The sequence below is a fragment of the Spermophilus citellus genome (assembly GCF_964194105.1).
Source record: "Spermophilus citellus genome assembly, chromosome: 11".
NCBI lineage: Eukaryota > Metazoa > Chordata > Mammalia > Rodentia > Sciuridae > Spermophilus > Spermophilus citellus.
Window position 1 is genome coordinate 80,925,512 of NC_138192.1, and position 25,860 is coordinate 80,951,371.

The 25,860-nt window shown below is 37.0% G+C and overlaps 1 protein-coding gene across 1 annotated transcript in view; it reads right to left on the reverse strand.

The window, feature by feature from the left end:
* The window catches only part of PDE11A (phosphodiesterase 11A), a gene marked incomplete at both ends in the record, with an annotated part of 382,619 nt that overhangs the window by 235,268 nt on the left and 121,491 nt on the right, over positions 1–25,860 (reverse strand). Inside the window, 3 exons of the mRNA XM_081261295.1 lie at positions 799–863; positions 15,618–15,758; positions 19,120–19,209. Of these exons, the coding sequence (XP_081117421.1) occupies positions 799–863; positions 15,618–15,758; positions 19,120–19,209 (296 nt within the window). The remainder of the gene's footprint in view (positions 1–798; positions 864–15,617; positions 15,759–19,119; positions 19,210–25,860) is intronic.

The window sequence follows — 25,860 nt, forward strand, 5'->3', positions numbered from 1 at the left end:
ATTCATTAGCAATTTCAGTCAAATGTTTGCAACGAAAAAAATTGAAACTGGTGGCTTAAAGAAAACAAATTTGCTCCATTGTTACTCCATATTAACTTGAATAAAGAATTTGGATTCCAAGTTTGGAAAGCAGCAGAACACTTTTCAATTTATCTCAGACCATTCAGGGAGTCATTCAGGGGAATGGGGGACTAAAATCTAAAGACAACATTTTAATCACAGTATAAGTACTAACATTTAGCTTCATAAGCTGCAAGCTAGTTGTATAGACATCATTATTCAGTCATGGTTTTTATTTAAGCTCTGAAATACAGAAGAGTGATGTTTGGCTGTACTTGTTGATGGAAAAAGAACAACCCCTATCATCAAAGAATTCATACAACACTGCTAACATCAAGTAGTAAGGAGCATTAACATGCTAAGTGAAATAAGCTAATCCCACAAAACCAAAGGCCAAATATTTTCTCTAATATGCTGATGCTAATTCACAATAAAGTGTGGGGCACTAGGGAAGAGTAGCGTTACCTTAGATTAGGTAGAGGAAAGTGCTGGGAGGAAAGAAGAGGGATATGGGGATAGGAAAGATAGTAGAATGAAACAGACATTATTACTGTATGTATATATGTGACTTCATGGCCAATATGATTCTGCAGCATTGTATACTCAGAAAAATGAGAAATTATATACCATCTATATATAATATATCAAAGTGCATAAATGCATTCTACTGTCATATATAACTAATTAAAACAAATGAAAATATTAAAAAACAAAAACAAACATGAGCTCAAGCCCTACCTGTTCTCAGCATCAGCGCTGCACTTTGGGGACATCAATTCAAAGGATTTGGTAAACTTCACCACCTGCCATTCAAAAAGACAGCAAATCCAGGTCAGTTAAGTCTTTCTCATGGTTTAAAATAATGCAATAAACATTTTCCATCTTTATAATGATTATTACAATGATTGCAGATTAAAGAGAGATTTTTAAATGGAGAGATTCCAAGGAAGAGAAGAAACTTTTAATCCACATTTTGTATTTCACTTCTTACATAGCATATACTGCCAAATTAAATTTTACTAAACCTGTATATATTTTTTAATAAGCTGTGGAGGTCAGGCAAAGGAACATTTCATTTGGATATTTTATTTTATTTGTTTTAAACTGTTCCATTAACAACCAATCACTATCCATGGAAAACCAGGTAGGGCAGCAGGTTCTCAAAAGGAACATCAACATCAGGTTCTTGAAGTTAGTTTCCTTGGCTCGTTTTTGTTTTCAGATGAACATTTTGGTGTCCACACCCAAAGGGTAAAAAAGAAATCACCTTCTTCAATGATCATCCCTGGGTGGACACTTTCTCCCTCTCCAGTCCAGCACCCTCAGTAGAAGAGTCTGACCCAGACTTACTATGTGGAAAGGGAATTTATGAGCACAGAGAAAATGTCAACATGGTGTTTTCATTTTTAGCTATTAGTGTGTTCTTATTATAAATCAGGTCCTACACTGGAAACTTCTTTGGTTACTTAATTTTTTCATTATAATTTTGTAAAGTAGATATTTTTATCTTCAGTCTATAAATGGGCCAAATAACCCATAATTTTTAAGAAACTAGCTCAGTTTTTGCACAATGAAGTGAGGCAACTGGAATTAAAGCAAATCTGCCTGATCATCAAGGACCAGCTCTTTCAAAAATACTTCAAATGTTGAGTGGGAAGGGGACCATTTCTAGCCCTCTTTTGACAAAATATATCACATGATAAAAAAAAAAAATATATGACCCTTGTGCTAGAAGGAGTACATCTGAATGTTATTAGATGTTTCCAAGGTTGACATTTCGAACTGGCTTAGTCAGATGCAGTTATGCTTTAAAGGCCTTTTAAATTAACCACTTACAAGGAATTGATGGGCACCCGAGAAAATGAGCTGGAAACAGAATAGGTGAAATATTGATGGAAAATATTGTTGATGGAAAAAGAACAACTCCTATCATCAAAGAATTTATACAACACTGGTTACATCAAGTATTAAGGAGCATTAACATGCTAAGTGAAATAAGCTAATCCCACAAAACCAATGGCCGAATGTTCTCTAATATGCTGATGCTAATTCACAATAAGGTGGGGGACACTAGGGAAGGCGCTCACAGTTTTACCAGTGAGGTCATGAGTCCAGATTAGGAAAACACAACATGAGGAAAAAGGAAACAGAAAAGAAAGGGACATCACAAAGACAACTGGGAACAACTACCTGAATGTACACTGTGATAATAGGTCGGTTGCAAGGAAATCCTCTTGACAACTACAGAACATATTTTATTTCATACTAAAAGGTAAAATGAGCCTCTACAGAATCTACCCAGTGTTCACCTTTATTTCCAAAGATGGCCTCAATAATATCTCCTATCCCACATTCTCTACAATGAGACACTACCACCTTCCTCTAAGGGGTACAGTCTGCCCTGACCACCGCCCCCGCACCCCGCCTCTGTCCTTGAACCTGCTGAGCTTCTGACTGCTTCAGCCAATGGAATATATGGAAGACTTGCTATATGCCTTTCCAGATGGTCATAAAACGGAACACAGCTTTTGCCTCATCTGATAGAATACTTGAGTCTGGATATCGAAGTAAGAAATCCAGTTTCCCTGAGTCCTCCAGGCTGAAAGGAAGCCAGACCACATATAAAAACCGCACACAGGTACTCTGGTCAGCAGCCCGAGACTTTATGCTACCCCTACCCAGGTACCTGTGCAACCTTCAGATGATTCTAGTTCCCAAGAAATAAGTCAGCCTCCATATCCTGGAAAGAGCATATCCCACTGTGCCCTCTCCATATTCCTATCCACCAAATGTGTAATTAATTTTTAATTTGTAATGGTGGACTTAGGCCTCTACATTTTGGGCTTATTTGTTACACAGCAAAAGTAACTGGAATACCTACCTATATTAAGTGAGGATTTAAAGAGAAACTAATCATTTAGAAATCTTGATCCAGCTATAATATTCTTGAATCTCAGGCTAGCAAGTCACAAAGAGACTATTTACTACGATCAAATAATAAATCTTTCAAACTGTATCCAAATACAGTTTTATTAGTTATAACAAGAACAGTATAAAAAGTAGAAGCATTTCATTTATGTTTGCAGAGTAGGAGATTGTCAGACACTGAGTCGGTCCTATATGTCCACCTTGGTCTTTCATAATTTATAATTTCTTTCCATTATTTTTGCTTTCATGGTAGTAAATTCTTCCATTTTTATCATGTTCTAGGCTGCTGTTTTACTACAAATGAGGCATTTTGCATGTTATGACCAATCCTTTATGTGTGTGCCAATGCTTACAACATAATCACAGGGTAAATATTATCCCATTTTATTAAAGAGAAAATAAGTTTTAGAATGATTAAGGGGTTTGCTAGAAGCTATATAAGCAGTAACTTAACAGAATTGAGATTTGAAACATGTCTTTCTGATTCCACAGCCCTAGTTTTTCCACTACCCCTTGCTGTCTTCATAAGCAAGAGCAAGTGGTATTGCAGGTAGCAAATTATGTAGACATGACTCCTTCAAAACCACAATATTTAGATTAAACCCTGCTTTTAAAAATACTAAATATTCTATTCTAAGCCCAATTTTGGATAATAAACACAGAATAATGATAACTTGAAATAAAAAACTTAACTTGGTATAAAATCAATCAAATTACTAGTAAACTATTGTTTCTGCATTTGGAAATCCAGCAGGATGCATCTTTTAATTCCTGACCTGATAGATTAAGTTCTCTAATATTACTAAGAATACTTCATTTTACTATTGCTTAGATTATTTTACAATTCTGTAAGGGTAGGTGTTAACTTTTGAAAAACTGACAGCAATGCAAACTATTTTTGTCTTATAGCAATGCAAATGAATTTTATCCAAGGAGAATAGGAAGTGATTTCTGTGTAGCAGAAAAGAAAAGCCCAATGGTTCCAATTTTATTGTCCTGGAGGTAGCAATTATTTTAAAGATCTAATCTAGCAGTCTTTTGCCAGCATTCTTGTTGCCTGAGCGAGAAGCTCAAGACCAGCCTGGGCAATATAGCCACGGCCCCATCTCAAAAGGAGAGGGGGGGGGGAGAGAGAGAGGGAGAGAGAGAGAATGAGAATGAAAGAAGAGGGAGGAGGCAAGGGAAGAAAAAAACAGTAAAAGAATAGGATATCCTGAAATTTCAAGCCATAGAACTTAGAGATGTAGAATCACAATAAAAATAGATATGTACAAGTTCCTCTTAATGAAATATCACAATGTAGATGTAAGAAGAGCTTTTTAAAAAGTCACTTAAAAGAAAAAAAAACACTTTGTTGAAAAGAAAAATACAGTCAAAACATTTTGTCTTATTTGTGCTTGGTGTTCTAAATACATGTTTAATGGATAAAGGGAAAACCCAAGATGATGTATCTTTCAACTTCTGGCACTCCATCCCATAGAGAATACCCCCATCTCAGCCCATGCTGTAATGACCAAAGTCAAACACTGAACTCGTGAACCATGGGGTTGACCTTGTGTGTAGCAAGGAATTTAATCTTGCTCAAACAAAGTTCAGGCTTTGGCCCCTAGCTCCTGAGAGGGAATCTTTAACCCCTTGGAATGTCTTCTGCAATAAATGAACCTGCTTACTTGATTGGGGCTTTGGGATAGCCAGTTAGGCACAGTGTGATTTAGAATGGGGGTGATTTCACATGGGGCTTTTAGATCACTTGGAATCAGTGGAATTCTGAAGGAAAAGAGACAGAGGTCATCACGTAAGTGGCCAACTGGGTTTCTGTGATAAAACCCCAGCAAGACTCTAGATATGGAGGCTTAGGCTTTAGTTGGCAAAATTTTATATTATATAAGAATAAAAAGAAGCTAATACAATTCAATGGTATATATAGAGTGACACTGGAGAAATTATAATCAAAAGGAAACAGGTGGGCTAGGAGTGTAGCTCAGTGGTAGAGAACTTGGGCAGAGTGCTTGAGGCCGTGGATTTGATTGCCAGCACCCCCATAAGATAAACAAAAAGAAATGGATGAATGAATAAATAAAAGAGAGTAGAAGTCATGCTTTTTTCCTGACTTGGACCAATTTGACGTTTTTGAGTTTTATTAATTTTTAAAATATACTATTTAAATCCAATTCTGATGTTATTACATACATACTAAATAAACATGGGTTAAATACATACATTCACATACACTAAGTGAAAAAAAAAGATACACTTATAAGGAAAATTTCAGAAGTGGTTTACAGGTCAATGAGACTGAACAAGTGGTTCCAAGTCCCGTTTATTGTTGAGCAGCCCTGGTGATCACATCCTGGGGAAATGGTGCACACACCAAGTAAAGTAAGCAAAATATCCCCTGCTTGTTCTTTGGAAAAGCTCCACGGACAGAAGTCTTTTTGATTTGGATGCTTATCAAATGCCATTAGCCTGGTTTCTCTCTGTTCTTTTAATTTAAAAACAATTTAAAAAACAAAACTATGCTCAAGCAGATATCTCCGTCATCCAAAAAGAAAATTATCTACTAAGTATTCACCAATCTTTTTCCAAACTTTTGGAACCCTTATTTTTTCTCAATAGGGATACTCAAAGGGTCAAAAAATGAATTAAATAATCATCCATCATCACCCTCTTCATAAATTTCTCCCTTATTAATGATTCTAATCATTAATTCAACTCAATCAAAACTTACCCAGTACTTATTGCATCAAGCACTGTTATAATAGCTCTGAAGAAACCAAGGGATATAAACATTCTGTCCTTCAGGAAGTCACTACACAGTACAGCACAGAGGGGGAAAAAGTTCAAAAATGTAGGGTTTCACCACGATGTGCACTAGGGCACAGAAGAGAATTTCCATATTACCTGAGCCTTAAAGCATGAGCAGCCATGCTCTAGGCTGAGCAATGAAGAGGTTCTCCAGCTTGAAGAACTACAGTAGTCAGCTCTGGCAGAAGACACAGAGAACACCAGAAAGAGTTTAACTGAACATAATTCAACAACGGGACCAGTTACAGGAGTGTAGTTTGTATAAAAATGAGCAATAAGGAATATTGGGGCCTCCAGGGACTGGCAACTTTGGAAAGCAGTTAAGAATCCTAGGTATGAGGTAACACAAGACAGAGGGATTAAGAGAAGGCAGAGAGAAAGGGCATGGTCTTCTAGATAGATAGATAGATAGATAGATAGATAGATAGATAGATAGATAGATAGACAGACAGACATCTAGAGAGGGATACCTATCTATCTATATATCTCTCTATATATATGTGCATATATGTGTGTGGGATATATATATATATATATATATATATATATATATATATATATATATAGAGAGAGAGAGAGAGAGAGAGAGAGAGAGAGATTGAGATATAATAAAGTAAGTAAAGGTGTAACCCGTAGCTCAATGGAGACCACATTAGACTTCTGACAAAGTGAACTAATCAATAAACACATAATATGATATAGAGACAATGTGATTATGTGCGTGGGCATGTGTGTATATGCAACAATGCTTTCTTTCCTAGGTAATCTTCAGAGACATTTAGATATCTTCCATTTTTCACTCTAAAAAAAACACTTGGAATAAAAATCAAATGGAATTTAGTTTCTTACAGGGAGAAAAAAATTTTAAGAAAGGTAGGGAAATGGAAAGAAAGTGATATGAAAAGGAAAGCCTAAAGCAATATTTACAATCCATTTAGAGAAAGAAGATTAAATTATAGACTACTTCAGAATAACCACAGGGTGCTCCCCCACACACACCCATAAATGTAAGGTCAGGAAGATCATTCAGTGGCTTAACTGTATATACATTTACATAAGAACCAGGAAAAAAGACATATTAGAAAACAAGTATATAGGGATAGTTGTGCTTCACAGTTTAGAAAATGCACTCCAGAAACTAGCCTTATAATAAGTCCAGCTATAAAAAACTTCATAAAGTTCTGGACAAGAAAATAGCTGCAAGCTATCAGGATGATCCATGGAATCTGGATACTGGAAAACATTACAGCTGAGAAGATGCCTTAGGACCCAAGGCTACAACATCCACATTTGCTTTCTTTGACTAAACACTAAAAGAAATGGAGATAATAGTAAATGTGTGAGCTGAAAAGGAACTAAGAGAAGTGATAAGAATTGCTTAGACAGTTTCATGGAATGGAATATTCAGTTCAAAGGACTATGCATTTCCTGATGTTGACAGCAGTAGCCAGTTAAGGTTTGTTTTCTTGTTTGCTTTGTTCTTTTTTTTTTTTTTAAGACTAATGGAAAATGCCATTGACAAAGTCACTTAAAATCCATTGAATGAAACACTTAAGAGAAGCAAAAGCGAGTGAAATATTAATTTTGGCAGGAGAAAGGGCTATAAATGCATTTCTCATTTCTATTTTTGGTTCCCATTTAGAAAACTGATCAGTTTATACCTGACTGCCTACTATAAAGACCATGAATACAAGCTCTAAACACTGAGTTAAGATCTTGGTGAATCAAAACTTCTATAGCTAGATTTATCCCTCCCCCTTTTTAACAGGTGCATTATAGTTGTACATAATTGTGGGATTTGTTAAATATTTGTATATGTGCACAGTATAATTTGGCCAATATCTCTCCCTAGCACTTCCCCCTCCCTCACCACTGCCCCCATTGTCCCTTTCCTCTATTCCCAGTGATCTTCCTTTATGGCTGAATAAATCTCCATCATGAATACATAACCCATTTTCTTTATCCAGTCATCCATTGTTGGAGGAAACTCTATACTGATTTCTCTAGTAGTTGTACTAATTTACAATCCCACTAACAGTGTAAAAGTGTTCCATTTTCTCAACGACGTCCTCTCCAGCATATATTATTGTTGGTATTCTTGATGTCTGCCACTCTGACTGGGAGATGAAATCTCAGTGTCATTTTGATTTACATTTCCCTAATTGCTAATGATGTTGAACATTTTTTCATGTATTTATTAGTCATTTGTATTTCTTCTTTTGAGAAGTATCTGTTTAGCTCATTTGCCAATTTATTTGCTTTTGGGGGAGGGTGTTGTTTTTTTCAGATATTAATCCTCTGTCAGAAGAGTAGCTAGCAAAGATTTTTTTCTCATTCCTATAGCTAGATTTTAATTTGTTTCTTCCTTTTTTTCCCTGAAATTTGCAGAGGCCATGAAATATACATTTGTAGTAATTAGCTTTGTGAAAGTGTTAAAATCACAAAAATAAAGTAAAATAAAGGCTTTGTTTCAGGTATTATTTTAATAAAATAGCGATAAGGAAGAGTTATTTTTGGAGGAAGGAGCTTTGCTTTTGTTTTGTTGTTGCTGTTCCTGAAATGATGCTGTTTTATTTTGTTTTCTGATTACAGTGCATGGAATGCAAGTGGAGAGGGTGCAGCTATAAGCTCATGTTTTCACACATCTGGTCTCTTCCAAAAGAAGCAGAGACTAATAAAATACAGAAAGAGAAAACAAGACAGACATCTAAAGGTTAAAAAGAAGGGAGAAGAGGAGAGAGGGAGGGTAAAGAGAAGATTCATAAAAGTACAAATCTGAAGACAAAGGCCTCGGCACTCCAGGTCCTAAAACAGGCAGACAATGATACTTGGAGTTTCAGCTCCTCCTGGGGACTGGGGAATAAAAGTGTTCCCTTGAGACAGATGACCCAGCTTCATTCCTACAGAACCAACTGCCTCAGGCTTGATGTAATATTACCACCCAGCTGGAGACCTGAGCCATCAAGTCAGCCCTGGTTCTTGACTAGGCACCAGGGAGTTGTGCACACTGTTAGGCAGGAAGGAGGACCAGAGAGATAGAAGGAAAACAAAGGCACAAACAAACCCTCCTGTCAAAAGAAGCTGTAATCCCAATTCAAAAACACATAATTAATATAGACAACTGAATTAGCAACGTGCATAACTGAGCAAAGAGATATGGATAAATCTGTGATGCTAGGGATTTGAACACACCTGTATCAGAGAATGATAGGCAACAAACAGAAAAGTCTTATGAGCACGGACAATTGGAATAACAACTTGTTCTTGATTCCTGTTCACGGGGAAAATCAGTTGGACAAGCCCCTGCTATATAAGACTTTAATCTCTAATAAAAGGAAAGGTTAAGTAAAAAGATGTTTTCCTTGCTTCCTAGGATATAGTTATGTGATGATTTTGAAAGTGAACAACATTGAGGACTGATTGCCCTATTAGATAGCAAACTGTAGTATAAAACTATAGAAATTGAGACAGTGTAATACTGATGCTGAAAGAGTGAATGCAGAAACTGACCCAGGTATGCTGGATACTTGGTACAATATAGAAGTGGCATTCCAAAGTAGGGGAAAACCATTTAAGGTGATTGGTTTACATACACACACACATGCACACACATACAAAAATAAATTTTATATATATGTATGTATATGGCGTATATATGCCATTATAGCTGGTTGTAAAGAGTTTTATAACAAAACCCTTACAATACAAATCAAAAAGAGAAAATGATAAATTTGACAGGTTAAAATTAAAACAGAGAGGGCACACTAGAATGAATTGGACATAACTTTCCTATGTTCATATATGAAGATGAAACCAGACTAACTTCACATCATGTACAACCACAAGAATGGGAAGTTACACTCCATATATGTATGATATGACAGAATACATTCTACTGTCACGTATAACTGAAAAGAACAAATTAAAAAAATGAAAAATATAAAACAGAGAGTGCTACTAAGAAATGTAGTATCAGTATGAACTTTCTTCCAAGAGGTGACTTGATTTCTTTTGTCTACTTGCCTACAGATTTTTTTTCAATATCTTTGCAGTCCATTAATACCAAATGAGTCTCAGTGTTAAGCAGTCAGATTCAACTTTTCCTGAAATGGCATGTTCTTTCAGTATGTAAATCTAACTTTGCTTTTTTTTTTTTTTTTTTTTTTTTTTTTTTAACAATAAAATGTCCCAGAGCTAGAATTTCCAGTGCTTTTTCCTGTTCCATTTGTCATGTTGTCTTCAGAGATACCAATTATCCTTATTTTGAACTTCTTTTATTCTGACCGCCTTCTTATCATTCTTTTCTCTCTTTATACCTTATCACTTTCCATTTCATTTTCAATTTTATCCTTCGTGTCCCTGAAAGCATTTTAGAAATGTCTTTTCTTTTCTTTCTTTCTGTCTTTTTCTTTTGTTCTTTCCTCCCTCCTTCTCTCCCTCCCTCCCTCCCTTTTAATGTAATATCCATTTCTGTATGGTTATATATTTTCAGCTTCTTTCCAAGCTCTATCATCTCACTTTAATGGTCTTTTTTTTATGCTACTCATTTATTCCTTGAGCCCTTGTATCTCTGTTTTGAACATTTCTTTTTTTCCTAAGAGGTCACATTATCTTTAATTTCATTTCATGGGAAACTGTCATCAATTTTTGTGGTGTGTGCTCTTTGCCTAGCTTTCACTTCCACCTCCCTTTCGGTTTTGTGCTTATAATATCTTTGCAGAAGCCCCATGGTGGTGGCTCTTTGTTATGTACTAATCTTTAAATGAATAATGGGGTGGGGGTATGTGTGATTATCTAAATAAGCGTTCTGTAAACTGTTGTCTGCAAGCCAAATCTGGGCCACCACCTGCTTTTTTAAATAAATAAAATTTCATTTACTGTTCTAAGTAAAGTTTTATTGGAACATAGCCACACATATGTTGTCATGATTGCTTTTGGGCCACAGTGGCAGATTTGAAGAGCTGTAACAGAGACTGTATAATTTGGAAAACCTTATATATTTACTATCTGGGTGTTTCCTGAAAAAATGTACCAGCTCCTAACCTAAGGAATGTGCTTAGTTCCACTTACTGGTTAATACTGATAAAATACTCCAGGCTTGGTACTAAGTAAAATGTTAATATGTAGCTTTTTCTCAGGTAGAAGTTTTAAGTGATTTCTTTCCAATGGAAAAGACAACCATAGAGGGTACAGTTTATGGTCTAGTTTTGTCTCTGACCAGTTTTGTTTCTGACCTTAAAAGCCTACCCTTACATTGCCAATAAGCACCTAATTTCTCAAATGCTTCTTACACTGGTTTTAACATCATACTGGTTCCCTCATAAATTAAGGAGTTAAAAAATCTGCATTTATTTTGTATACACAAGAGTCATAATTTTGTCTTTCATAAAATTATATTTTAACAAGCAAGAGGTAGGAATCCGGCTTTCCGTATTTTTTTCCTATTGCTAGACATTTGTTTCCAAAACATTTGTAAAATAATCCATCATTCTCTCTACCCATCTAATTTCAAACCTTTTCTTTGTCACGTATGCAAATTGAGAAAGTAGAGAATGCAATTTGTGTATTGGGAATAAATTTCAAAGGCCTCAGGTACAGCTGTGTGGAAAAGTAATATATTACTTTTCTATAACTCAACTAAATCTCTTCTCGATCCCCACTTCTGCTTGTCGACAGAACACAAAAGAAATAGACCACTCTAGTTAAACTCAGCCATTTCAAATGTTCTCAGTCTTTCATATTTAAACTCACTGAATACTGATACTTTCTCCAGATTGACTTGCAACTTCCTGGGAGTTTTGGAGCAAAGCTGCACTCTAGGGAGATCCTCTGGCACAGATTAGCCCCAGCTGAAGGCAGGGCAGCCCCACTAGGCCTCACAGTCATTCCTAACAGTGGGATGCTTCCAGGACGTGGTCACAATATCATGTCTCCTTAATCCTGATAGCAGGCTTCTTCAGGTCCCAGACCTCTCTCTATTAACTTTGGTGAGAAAATGGGAAAAACTGAATCTGCCTCTCCTGCACTTCTGGGGCTTTAGGAAAACTGGGATGCACTCACTACCCCTTACCTCTGCCAACACTGCTATGTCTCATCTTCTCTGTAGTGGTGTCTGGGGAACCAACATTCAACTTCCCCCACCTGGACTGCCACTCCCACCACTGTATGGCATTTGAGTCTTGGGGGTCATGTAAGTAAGACTGGCTACAATGGTGTATTCTCTTTCCTTATTCTGGGCAATTTAAGATTTGGCTATTCTAGGACTTCATCTGTTCTCTTTCTAAATCTATTACTTTGCTCATAGTTTTAGCCTCTGATTTCTTCAGGCCTTTAGGAAATTCTTGGTTCTTTTTTTTTTTTTTTTGGTTTATAGTTTTTTTTTTAATGTTGGACTTTTAACATAAATCATTAATTTATGTTTGCTTTAAGATTAGAAATAAAAGATTCAGATCCCAGGACATGCAGCAGCAGGCACCAGAAAAGTATCTGATGAATGAATGAAGATCATTCTATCTCCTGTAGCATTTGTCTAATTACCAAATGCACCCTCCTAGCAAGCTTCTTGTCAGTAAATCCTGGTTCTTACTGATGGAAAGTTTGGGTTTGTAAGAATAATTACACTGCTATAAATTTTAAAAGCCCAGAATTAAATATTCGCTTCTATATTCTGTGTCCTCCCTCCCCTGAAACAGAATTCCAGGCTAACCCGAGACTTGGGGAGGAAGTCAGGAGAGGGCTTCCTTTCACATCTTGATATGAATCCTCTTTTCTGTCATTTTTGCTTTATGTTATGTTGATAATTACTGGTTGTAACAAATCTAAAACTGAAACTAGTACTCTGCACAGGAAAAAGCTCTTTGCTGTTATAGCTGCATCAAAGGTGATGGAGATCGCTAGGAAGCATTCTGCTAGTAATAGGCTTGCTGATAATAACAAGGAAGAAAAGGTCATAGGTAATAAAGGAAAGCTATAATTGAATGCTGGATTTGTTGGTGATGTTGAAATCTTGCATACATTCCTTTATAATTATTAACACATCTCTATTATTGAAATGCTTTCAGTAACGATGACTTTGTCAAGTTTGAAATTCTTATAACACACCTTTTTCCTCCTCAGAAATAATTCTGTCAACCATACAAGAGAACAGTCTTGATTAGCTTCTCACAGGTGTTGGGGTCTTTTGGAATCCATTCTGTTCAGCTGTTTTCTTACAAGGCTATTAGTCTCCCATTTTGTAGTGCTTTTTAACAGCTTCACAGCAAAATCTCACCTATTGCTCATCATTGTTGCCTTTTAACAAACTGTATGACTCTTCGTACATGTTTACTTTGCATATGAACTTTCAGGAATTAAAAATCACATCGTCAAGTTCCAGTTTTGTTTTCTTAGCCTTAAAAACATAAAAAGCTATCTAGGTCTGATTATTTGATTCGATATGTCAATCAAATCAAATCAAATTGTGTTTATGGATCTCACTTGGGTCTCCTCTCTAATAGTCATTCATATCCCTTGTTAAATCTAGATGACAAAGGATTTTACTATCAATCTGTCATTCAGCATTCTGAGCTGGGGGAAGAAGGAAAGTCCAGCCAAAGAACATTGCACAGTTTTCTGTCTGTTGATTCTACTGTGCCAGCAACAAATTTTGGTGCCTATTCAATCTGGCTTTGCTTTGGTGAGAACTGTGTCAAAAGTAAACATAGAGCTGATGGATTTCTGCATGTGATGCCCAACTTCTCCACCACCTTTCCTGACAGCAGCCTTGGCAAAGAAGTCTTCGCAGCTTTACAACACATCCCCAGACTTGCCCCTCAGGACTAGAGGAGTTCATCCTCACTTTGAGGTGGTGGGGTGGGAAGAGAGAAGACATGATTTGTAGCCCAGCATTTTCTGCTCCAGCCCCACTGATATATAGTATCTAGCAGTGATAACAACAACAACAACAACAACAACAACAAAGCTCTTTAACTTTCAGTAATATGCCCATAACTCTATTGCTTGTACCATCTACCTAGATGATGTTCTTTGACAACCCCCCACTATTTTATACCATGAATGTATTAGAGTCCCTACTCTCCAGCCCTGCCCCCACCTTTAATATGAGTTTCCATAATCTGCACTTTTTAATTTGATTTACCAAAGAACTAGGCCTCAAGAGCTAAATTAGCAAGAATAAGCACCCTTGTTTGGTTAAATTACTTTTATGTCCTGTTTACAACTGAACTAACCAACAATAAGTTTGTGCTTAACCAGATTCCAGCCTACCCTGCAGCCACTTGCTCTTTCAGAGAACTGGGAGTGCCTCAGGGTGATCCTGGCAACATAAGCCTCAACCCCTGTTCCTTGTTGCCTTTGTCTAGTGGGGTCTTCCTGGCAGCCTGCCAGGCACCAGTGAGCACCTTGGGCCCTTCCCACTCCTTTCAGGGGCTTTAGAGTCAAGTGATGGGAGTGACTCTGGGAAGTTACTCTGCTCTTGAAGCCTTATTTCCTCATCTATAAAGTTAGGGTAATACTAATACCTTCCTCATAAGGTGAGGAATAAAGGAACTCAAATGCTTCTCAGAGGGCCTGGAACATTCCATAATTTATGGGATATTGGTGTGATTGTGTGTGTGTGTGTGTGTGTGTGTGTGTGTGTGTCCATCCTCCAAAAGGCCAGCTGAGTTTTGCACAACTGCAGGATACTTACAAGGCAATTGTTTGTGTAAACCATACCCACCCAGAATAATTCCAAGCTTTGGTAAAATCTGGGGAAACACTTTTAAACATTTTCAGCATGCATAGATGTTTTTAAAAACTCAATGCTGTGAGTTTTATAATACTTATTAAATCAGTAAAATTTATCCTCAAGTTCTTATTCTTTGAGGAAAACAGACCTAAAGGCAAAGATAATAATCTTTTCTAAGTACAGGAAAATATCATTCTCTAAGGTATTAAAAGAGTTCTTAATTGCTATATAATTCCTGGTCTTTGAGGAGAATTCTCAGCAAAGACATAAATTGCTGCCAAGGGTTCAGACATTTAACTTTCAAGAACTTAGATTGATGAGATCATTATTTTCAATATTGTTGTATAATTTTTCCAGCAGGTTTCTCCCAAAGAGCCAAAGGGCTGAACAGAACCTAAAAGCTGGCCACAAATCACCAAGGTACAGCAAGCTACAGGCCTATGCTCCATGATGCTTCCCTCAGAGTACCAGGGGCCCTGGTGAGGTGGGAAGGTACCTCCTCCACTTATTCATGCTGCTCTGTGCCAGTGTCCACAGATCCAGAGAAGCCGGGAAAGAGCCTGGAAATCCCAGCAAGACCACTATGCAGCAGAGAACAGCCCAGCTAAGGCTACTCACTGGGAGGCTCAAATTCAATTTGGCTTCAAGAGCTAAGGGCACAGCTTCCCCAGTCATTTGCTTGCTTGCCCTGAGGGACATTGTTTCAGCTGCAATCCACTCCCAGGAGTATAGAGGACCTTCTACCTAATGGGCAAATAAAGTGGGAGGCTGGCATTTTAGCTTCTCTTTTAACTGAGCTGTTGAGACTGGGCAAACCATTTAGCCCTTTAGCTCCTTCATTTGCAAATGCACAGGGCTGGATAGATGTTGAAGGTCCCTGCCAGCTGAGAGTCTACGTTTCTAAGGTGAGAACAAGACAAGAATGAAAATACACCTGAAGGAAACACATTTCCATTTAGAAAATGTCACCTCTGGTCCTTAGAAGACTCAGGAAGAAAATTGTTCCCCTCACAGTTGCATAGGTTTAATTACAGATAAACTCAACATCATCCCATTTACAGTCCTTGACTTATATGAAAAATAAACAATAACTTACTGGTGATTCAATGTCCTCTAGGAGTAAAACAGAACAGCGTTCACATTTCAACAGAGTTTGGGCCCGGTGCATTATTTTCTTGACAATTTTCTCCAGGTCAGTCTGTTCTTCAAAGAGGTCATTTACCACCTCTAGCAAAGCCTGGTAAGGAGATGGATGTAAAAGTTGGTGTTTTTTTCCCCTCAAAACTCTATGTAGTCTTTTGCTCTAATAACACAAACGATTTTGTGTGGCTGATTTTTAAAGCATTTATTGCACAATACAACTGGAGAATGGAGTCCATCCATATACTGGGGACCATGTAGTAGTCATTAGTTATAGGATTTTTTTCCCTCCATGACTATAGTTTTTCCACAATGTTGACTAATTACAAATTCAACTTTTTAAAAATAACAAGTACTGGGCTGGGGATGTGGCTCAAGTGGTAGCGCGCTCGTCTGGCATGCGTGCGGCCCGGGTTCGATCCTCAGCACCACATACCAACAAAGATGTTGTGTCCGCCGAGAACTAAAAAATAAATATTAAAAAAAAATTCTCTCTCTCTCTCTCTCTCTCTCTCTCTCTCTCTCTCTCTCTCTCTCCTCTCTCACTCTCTCTTTAAAAAAAATAAATAAAAATAACAAGTACTTAATTCTCTGAAAAGGACATTTATTTCAGAAAACCACAAAATATCTCTTATTCACTATCAGGAAAACACAGCTTCATGATCAAAGTTTAGACTTATTATTACTAATACACATCACTCACAGAATTCTGAAATAATTATAGATGTGAATGCTCAATATGGATCAGAGACTTTAGAAATATAACTAAAACCGCAACTAATACTTCTGCACAAATAGAGGAAATGCTACTAAACCACCATTGTGCAAGAGAACATTTGGATACATCTATATATCTCAGGAAAGAAAATGTCTCTAAAGTTCTGTTGAAATAGCAGAATGAAAAGCACACTAATTAAAGAAAAGGCTTAAAAGTCTAAGTTTAGCTCATTTAAAATTAAACTCTCACTTTTCTGGCTAAGTAAGCTTGAAAATTATGCTGAAATAATATTTGTTTGGAATTTTTCTGAAGACATGGGTATCTAAAGAAGTTTCAGAATAGTGGGCTATGTACAAGTTGCAGATATTATGCTTCTATCAGAGCAATCAGAGAATTACACAGCCAGGGAATTGCACCAGAGGATGCTTTATTCAGCAGAATTTATTAAGCTATGCCATCTTGGAGCTGACCTCTTCCAAAAGAATTTCATGAACCTTCAAATTCACATCTATTCAGCATGGTGTTGATCATTATCCCAGGGGCATGACTAATTTTCAGCTCTAGTAATGAATTTGATTTGTCCTGAAACCCTTTGAAACTTATAAAAAATTTTTTTCTCCGAATCTATTCAGGTAGAAAAACATTTGAATGGGTTAAGGGATCCATGAAATGAATCAAGTTTACTGAGCAACTGAAAGAGGACCAAAGTTCCCTGGGTAGCATTCCCTCCAAGAAAGACTGACTAAGTGACATATTGCTCTGTGATCCCAAAGCAAAGAGAAACACCAGGAGGTAAAAACAGTTTTAAGCGAAGCTTTACTCTTTGGCATTTGGACAGCAAATTGCTGGAAGAGGTCAATGCACAAAAGCTTCATACTCAACACAACATTAACAAGGAGACAATTTGTCTGACTAATTACAGGCAAAATTCCCTGTTAGTAAGGGGGGAAACATTATTGCCTTAATCATCCAGATTATTTCTTCACATGGATCATATTAACTGAACAATTATTTAACTTTTCAATTTGTTTTGACTGTGTGGAGAGAGCCTCTGGGACCTGTATACAAGCACATTTATCTCGGAGGAAAAACAAATGTGTCTTGAGTCTTGCACTGACAAATCACATTGTAGTAATTTTATTGTTTCTAATTAAAAATTGCTGCTTTATTATCAAATGATGAAAGTTTGCAAATGCCAATGCAGATTAGCTCTAGAAAAGGAGAGAAAGAAAATCTAGAAAGCTATGCAGCTCACCTGGCACTGAAAGCATTTCACACACTTTAGTATTTACTCTGCTTCTTACTGTCACTTGCCTTCTAGGAAAAAGTGTCTGCACTTCCCCCCTTGGTCTTCTGGTGACCTAATTTCGTTCCTGTGTTCATCCTTGAATCTCTACCCTTCTCTTACCCACACATTCCTTCTCAGATTAACTCAACTAGTCTATCTCTTTATTTCATAGTATTTCTCTTTATAGTGCTTTATTGCTACCTGGTGTTATAGTATTCTTATTTTTTTGCCTATTATTCCTGCTGGCATAGTAAGTTCTCTGAGAACTTGGATGTACAGTATCTGAAAGAGTACCATACAATATTTGTTAAATGAGTAAATGAATTGTGTAATGCACAAGGAGGAAAAGACTAATAATACATGAAATTTCCCTTAAGGAGTTCAAAATACATTTGGTGAGAAGGGCTATGGATAACTATAAAAATATAGTCTGTTACCCACAGAAGAACAATAGTGGTATATGCAAGGAGAAATAGTAAGTGAAAAAGGGGAGATTAACCGGAAGGTTGAGCTGGCTCCTTAAGGATATGGAAGGCTGGCGGCAGAAGGAGCAAAGGGTGCACACAAGGCTTTGAAGGCAGAGGGGCAATGTGGTGAAAGGTGTTACAATGTGAAACAGATTGTTTTCTGGAATTCATTGACTGTATCTCTGGAGCACAAGATGAAAGGTAGTAAGACTCGGATCTAAAGATGAAAAAAAGAATCAGATCAAAAAAAAAAAAAAAAGGTGTGGTGTGCCATGCCAAGGATGATGGCTGTGTGGTCAACTGTGCCCTACTGATTACTGTGACATATTCCTACATATTCATATTTTATAAATGAAATCTTTAATCAATTTGATGACAAGATTAAGGAGAGGTTTTCGAGTCCTTTTGAACATCTTGTTGTCAAATATATTTCTAAGTTGATTTAAATCAACTTAGATTTAAACATATGGAGTGAGCCTCATATGATTTAATCTCTACTTGATAATTGAGCATTTTTGAGCATCAGTCTTTTTTTGTCCCAAGTATTCTGAGATGCTCTTCCAGAAAACCTTTCAGTTCAAAACTAAATCTGGAAGGTGGATTCAAATCATGTTTGTTAATACACTGCGCTCCTTAAAGGAACTAAATTGTTTAAAAAAAAAAAACACACACCAAATTGTGTTGTTTCGAAGCCACAAGTAAGCAAGAATACATCAGCTGCCTTTGAGTATAGATGTGAAATGAAAATCCTTTTCAAAAGAAGCTAACACTCTTTCTCCCCACCAACAATGGAAAAGTCATGTCCACTTCCATTTGGGCTTATTGCTTAAAGGGAGCCTTCAGCCATAGCCCTACAGGATAATACAAATGAAAAAGATTCCTGGACTATTCAAAAATCATCTGCTGTTTTTAAAAGACATTATAATGACTCAGAAACTGGAAAGACAGGAAGCTTTGAGGACTGTCAGCATGTTCTTGTACTCACCCTGCTTCTTTCGTATTCTTTTCTTGAGGCAGCAAAGAGCTGAGCATTAGATATGGCAATTCCACAAAAGGGAAGATACATCTGCATGACCTGGGGCAAAGAAAGCATTAAGAACATTAAAACACCCATCGCTAAACTAAACTCCACTTTCCCTGCACATGCCTGATTGGAACACTTTACTTTCTACCATAGGGATTCAGTGATAGCAGTTAACTTCAGAAGGGATTTTTTTCTGAATTAACTATAAAATAGTTAATAGTTTAACTGGGGAACTCACATCTTGGAAGACAGAAAGTGAACCAACAGCTTATGATACCTATCACAGAGAAAGTGTGTGTAAAACATACATATTCCTACTTTGATAAAAGAAATATTCCTACTTTGATAAAAGAAAAATGAGTGAGTGAGTGGAGCTGGGATACAGATGGAATTTTAAGGCCTGTACCCACCTCACACTTGGAGGTAGGCAGGATAAAAACCAGTTCTTTTGTACATCTCTGTAGTAGGGATCTCACTTGACTTGTTAACAAGCTACTAGATTTAAACATGCCCGTTGGAATGGGCCCAGCAAGAAATCGAGTCCGAGGGCCTAGTGGTCTTCTGCGAAAGAGCTCTATTATGTCCACTACTAGGTGCCACCAGCTGGTCATAAATGCACACTGGTGGGATAGTTCTGCAGAGCTGGGCTGAGGAGCCCATTGGAGAGAAGCCCTCCTATGGGAGGAAACACACAGCTGGGCAGGGTTGGACCTGAATGAAGATGTACCACCTGGAACTTCCACTCAAATTCACATCTAGAATATCTACTCCAGACAGATAGAGGTCTCCGGGTGAAAACTGAAGTGGCTATTTCCCTAAATTCTTCACAAGTGGAAGAAACAAGTGACATTTCTTTGGGACTTCTCTAATGTCAAAGGAAAACAGCATGTTCTATCATAGTCTGTTTCTCTCTCTGTCTGTCTCTGTCTGTCTGTCTGTCAGCCTCTCTCCTCCTCCCTTTCTCTCTCTGTCCTCTCTGGTTTCTCTCTCTATGCACATGCACTTTATCACATGCTGTGATGCCCTTGAAGAGGAACAGAGCAACAGCAACACAGAACAGTTCCAAAACTTTCCAGTAGAGTTTAGCAGGTCACCCACACAGAAGCCAGTCGGAAACACCTCTGAGACATCTGGAGCAAAATTACCTCTAGTGAAAGGTGATTTTTGCCGAAGATTCAAGATATATAAAAGACGAAGGTTAATAAACATTCCCTGTCATTTCTTTCCTATTAAAATCTTGCTTTGGCTGACAGCATGTTCACCTCTGAGTTTAGGAACCCTGAAAGAGTTTCAGAGCTCCATGGAAGCTAAAGATATGACCTCACTCTTTGAGAAAAGAGAGGAACAATGAGATTGGTACTAAAAAGAAGTAAAAATGAGATCAACGATCTGTTGGTGTTGCTGCTGCTGCACTGGGAATGAACCCAGGACATGCTATCATTGAGCTACTTCCCCAGCCCATATGATTTTTATTTTGAAAGCGGGTCTTACAAGTTGCTGAGGCCAGAGTTGAACTTGCCGTCCTCCTGCCTCAGACTCCCCAGCCACTGGGATTAAAGGCCTGTGCCACCACACCCAGCAAATGAGTTCATTTTTGCAGATCTTTCAGGATAAATTTCTTCACTGATTTCCATATTGTCTTGTGGAGCCAGATATTGTTTCTGTTTCCCCTTCTTCCTCTTCATGCCTCAGTTATTTTTCCATAAGCCAGCAGAGAGCTCTTGAGATAAAGCTGCCAGATAGACCCCTAGAATTTCCCTGCCTTTTTCCAGAAGAAAACTACTTTCAACACCACCTGCACACACCAAAAACACTTTCCTTGCAGTTCTCTGGTTTTGTTTTTGGTTTTCTTGCCCAGGAGATATTGTCCATGATGGAGATAAAGGAGAGGAGGAAGTATGGATTACTTATTTTAACTTTCTACCATTTATTTAATTGTTTTATCTATTTATTTTTGTCTTCAGGGGATATAAGCCTAAGGTAGTTTATAAGTCAATCAAGTAGAAAGAAGAATGTGACCAAATGAACATGCAAAACAGGCTTGCTTTACTTACTTTTTAATATGAATTGAGCTAAACCAGGCATTAGGAATTATTTTAAAAGAATTGGAATGTTAAATCTAAATCACATCATTTTTGTTCTTTTGATGACTTTTCTGTGTGAATTCAATAATTCACTTAGCCTCTGTCTGAACCTATTTCCTTACCTATAAAATACCAGGCTTTTGGTTCTTTTTATTCTAATATTCTGTGAGTCAAATAGTTAGAAACATCAATGAGCTATAATATTCCATTTGATGAGAAAAACAAAGAATCCAATAAACATACTTGTATCTTATTCAAGAAATAATCTTTTATAATAGTAGTTGACATTGATCGTGTGGCAGGCATGATGGTCAGCATTTTATAGGTATTATATCCATTTGATCTTCACAATGACCTATATTATACCACTAATTCTATTTTTAAAATGAGAAATCTGAAGGTTCGAGAGTTTGCACAAGTTTTCAGGAGATAATTCTACACAAGTCTCATGCTACCGCACATCTTGCAAACAGAAGCACTGGTTCTAACTTTCAAGAAGGTTTGCATAGTAAATAGTCTCAGAAGGCAGAGATATCATCTCCTTCCATAGCAAAGGGCAGAATTTTACTATCTAATACCATAAAGATAGTATCTCCCTCTAGGCATTGCTATTATTATGAGTAATAACCTGCCCTTTTTCACGATTTAGGAGTCTTTTCTCTTCTGCCTATATCCATGAGCAATGGCTGACTAAATTGTCATCTTGCAAGTATAGTAAAATCTCAGACTTTTCAAAGTTCTTGACAAGTTCCCTTATATAGTAAGCAATGGAGCTGAGTTTTGAACCCAATCACCCTGACCCCTGAATCTACCTTCTTAACTTCTGCATTATCCTGCCTCCCAAAATAGAATATATCTTCCATATCATTAGTGTGATGGCCCAGTTAACTGCATCATAACTAAATTCTTTGAGTGTATGAACAGCTATAAGAGACTGAAGATAGAGGAAATAGTTCTGGTAGAGCAGACATAGCCCAATTTTTAGAAGAACAAGTCCTCAGATTGTGGGTGATCTGTCTAGCAGTTGGTTTAAGGTAAATCCTAAACAGAGAGCAGATTACACTGATAGGCATCACAATGTGGTTATGGACACCAGAGTAGAATATTCCAATAGAAAAAAAAGCTGACTTTAGAAGATTCTGTCAGTGGGTAGCAGGGCCCCAGCTTCCTGGAGACTGTGGATCAGATTACACCCTTAGTGGTGGAAGAGAGGGAAAGAGCAGGAGAAAGGATGGGCGTTTGCTCAGGTGTTAAAGTGGGTCCTGTGGTGTGGCTCCAGCTACAGAGTAAAGACAGGGCCTGGGGACCAGGTTGGGCTGTGTGCACTGCCAGAGAGCAGTCCTAGGCTCAATGGGAACACTTCAACATCCCTCAGAACCTGAGAACATCCAAGGTCACAATGTCAATTAATAACAAACTTTTTCCTCCTCATTTTTGTTTCTGTTAAGCCTAGCTTTGGTCTAAAAATTCAGAATTTGTAAATGATTTTTCCAAATAGTACATGCTGTTTTCTTATGGCTAGTACTATGTATGATCAAGAAAGCATGTAGATCAGATTGACAGGATTAGTTCTTTAATCTACACAACTGTGTTTAATGAAGGCCCCCATCTGCCCCAATTTAGTCCTGACAGATGAGTGGTACTGTCAAAGCTTTAGGAAAAGCAACTCCATGTCTTTCTCCATTATAAATATCTAGCAAGTGTCACTTTCAGGAAATTTTCTCATATAAATCCCTCATATCTCAGTGTAACTCCAATTCTTATTCTTCAGTGGAGATAAAAGTGCTGCTAATTTAAACCAATTATGAAGCATTTAACATGATATTTTGAATGCAAAAGAGATACCTACTGTCTTATTTTGTGCACTCTAATTTATCAAGTTAATGCTTCCACAGAGCATCCAAACAAAAACAAATGGCACAACCAACACCCTGCTCACTGCAGGTGGAATGTACAGATCAGCTCAACTTAACAAGAGCTGCCTGATTGCCTTTTCTCATCACAAACGGGGTTAACAGTATAGTATGTACAGTCAACTACATGACACCATTACCACTCTCAAGTGTGCCACTAGCTTTAACTATGTTCATGAAATGATTCTTAACAAGATCATTCTCCTTCAATAGTTACACAGAAAACAAAGGCCAAAATTTAAGTTTCATTGTGTAATTAATGACCTCCAAAGATTTGGCCCTCACTATATCTTCTAGTGTATATAGTCTATGCTTTAATGACACTGGAACATTTCCCCCAGTTCACTGTCAGATACTCTATATCCCATGATGTCTCTACCATCCGCATCACCTGGAATTCTTTGCCCTTCTACTCTTCATCTCCGTCTATATCTGTCAAAATTTTAATGATATTTTAAAAATCTGTTATATTTATTATTTGGGTTATACAAATTTTAAATAAGATAAAATAAAACATGCTCATTTTAAAAATCATACTTTTACATGTCCATTTTCCTGAATAATTTGTTTAAATACTTTAGATGTGTTTTTGTATTTGTGTCTTGTGTTATACTAGACCCACTTGAAAAATTAATTTTAAATTGTTTTACAAAATAATCACCTCAACTTAAGTCAATGGGGAAAATGTTCCGTAGTGAACAGCATTGGAAGGCAGAAACATCTCCTTCCAGATCAGAGGGAAGAATTACTCACTATGCAACACATGATTAAGATAATGTCTCACTCTGTGGTAGGGGTTAGGCAGACTTATTGTCCATTAGAAACTATTTGGGTTCCCTACATCGGAGGTTCCTCTCCTGTAACACAATTCCCTGTGTAATTTATGTATGATGTGACTATTGAACATTTTATCCCAAGCCATTGGCATCCATTCACATATCATTAAGACCATTGCTTTTGCTCATTTTTCCTGTAGGTATTTATCATGAGCTTCACAACATAGCCACTTAGCATTTATAATTATAAGATAAGGTCCCCAGGAACAATTATTAAAACTATGTTAAATTTCTTTATTCCCCTTTTTTATTAAGCCAATTGCTCTTGATTCTATTTTTCTCATTCCCTCAACTACATTCTGCTTCCTTCATTTTCATGATTAATCTAGAAATTTTATATATCATTTAATAAAATCTAATTGTAACATTTAGAATTGAAACATTTTAATTCTCAATATTTGTTTTTAAACACATATTTTAGCTTTATTACCATAAACATTTCTGTTATTATTATTAGTCAGTGTTTATTTGTATTTACCCACAAGAAGACCAAAATTGACCCTCTTCATTCCTTGTAGTATCTCCTTCCTTACTTCCTTCTTGGATAGTTTCATTCTTTTTGAAGATAGTCCTTTATAATAATCTGTAGTGTTAGTGGAAAGTGCTGTGCTTTTGTTTTGTATAAACAAATGTTTATTTTATGATCCATCTTAAAATGTAATTTAGTTTGGCATGCAATTCAGATTTGCAGTTATTTTCTCTCAGTACTTAGAAGATATTAGTCCTCTATCAAATTGGCAGTTGATGCCACTAAAAGTCAGCTGTCAGTGTAATTATTTGTGGTTCATCTGTCTTTGTTTCTGGTTTCTTTGAGGTCCTAGTTATGCATTTGTACATTTCCAACCTCTAACAAAGGCTTAATTGAATCATATAAAATGCTAATGTATAAAGAAGATTCCTGACTTACAAAGGTTCAACTTAAATTTCTGGACTTTATGATGGTTCAAAAACTATACACACGCAGTAGAAAGCATACTTCAAATTTCAAAATTTGATCTTTTCCTCGGCTAGCAATAGTTGGTACAATATTCGCTCCCTTGTGATGCTGGGGCAATGAAGCAAGCAGCTGCTCCCTGTCAGCCATGTGATCACAGGGCAAATGATCAATACCCTTCAGTGTACTGTGTTGCTAGGGTAGGATACTTAGTAAGTTAGGTGTATGAGGATATTTTTAACTTACATGTGTTTCTTGGGATGTAACAACATCATAAGTCAAAAAGCATCTGTATAATGAACAATAATTACTGTGGATGAAGATAATATTTTACTTTCATGATTAACTGCTCACAGAGTGGGGATCTTTACTACCAAACAGGATGTGCTACCCTCTGTCATTCATTGGCATTGCATTTCAGCGCTCTAGGCCAGATTCAACCACACTATGGACACCTACATGAGCATGTGATCCACAGTTTCTAAATAAACATGCAGGAGACACAGACAAATACATTTTTGAAAATAGGGAGCCAAAAAACAAAACCTAAAGCAGTGTGGGGAGTATTAAAAACAAAATATGTTTCTTTCTTTTTTTCTAGTCCCAGAGTAACAGATGTTTTAAGAAAACAAAAAAGAAAAACAAAATGAGAAAGAAAAGAAACCCACCAATAACAATATACTTCTTCACTCTGTTCTTTCTGAAGTTCTGAAATTCCCCCCTCAAAAAAAAAAAAAAAGAATAATAAAATCCTAATTTGGCCTTCACCGTCTAGTTTCTCAATGCCAAAGGTCTAAAACAGCCTTAATGACCAGGAAGCTAATGAGTCTGTACACCCTTGTGCAGCACTTTTCAGCTTGAAAGCACTTTGTGAACATTGGCTAATTAATCTTTACAACATCCCACTCAGAAAGGGAGTAAAGCTGAAAATCATT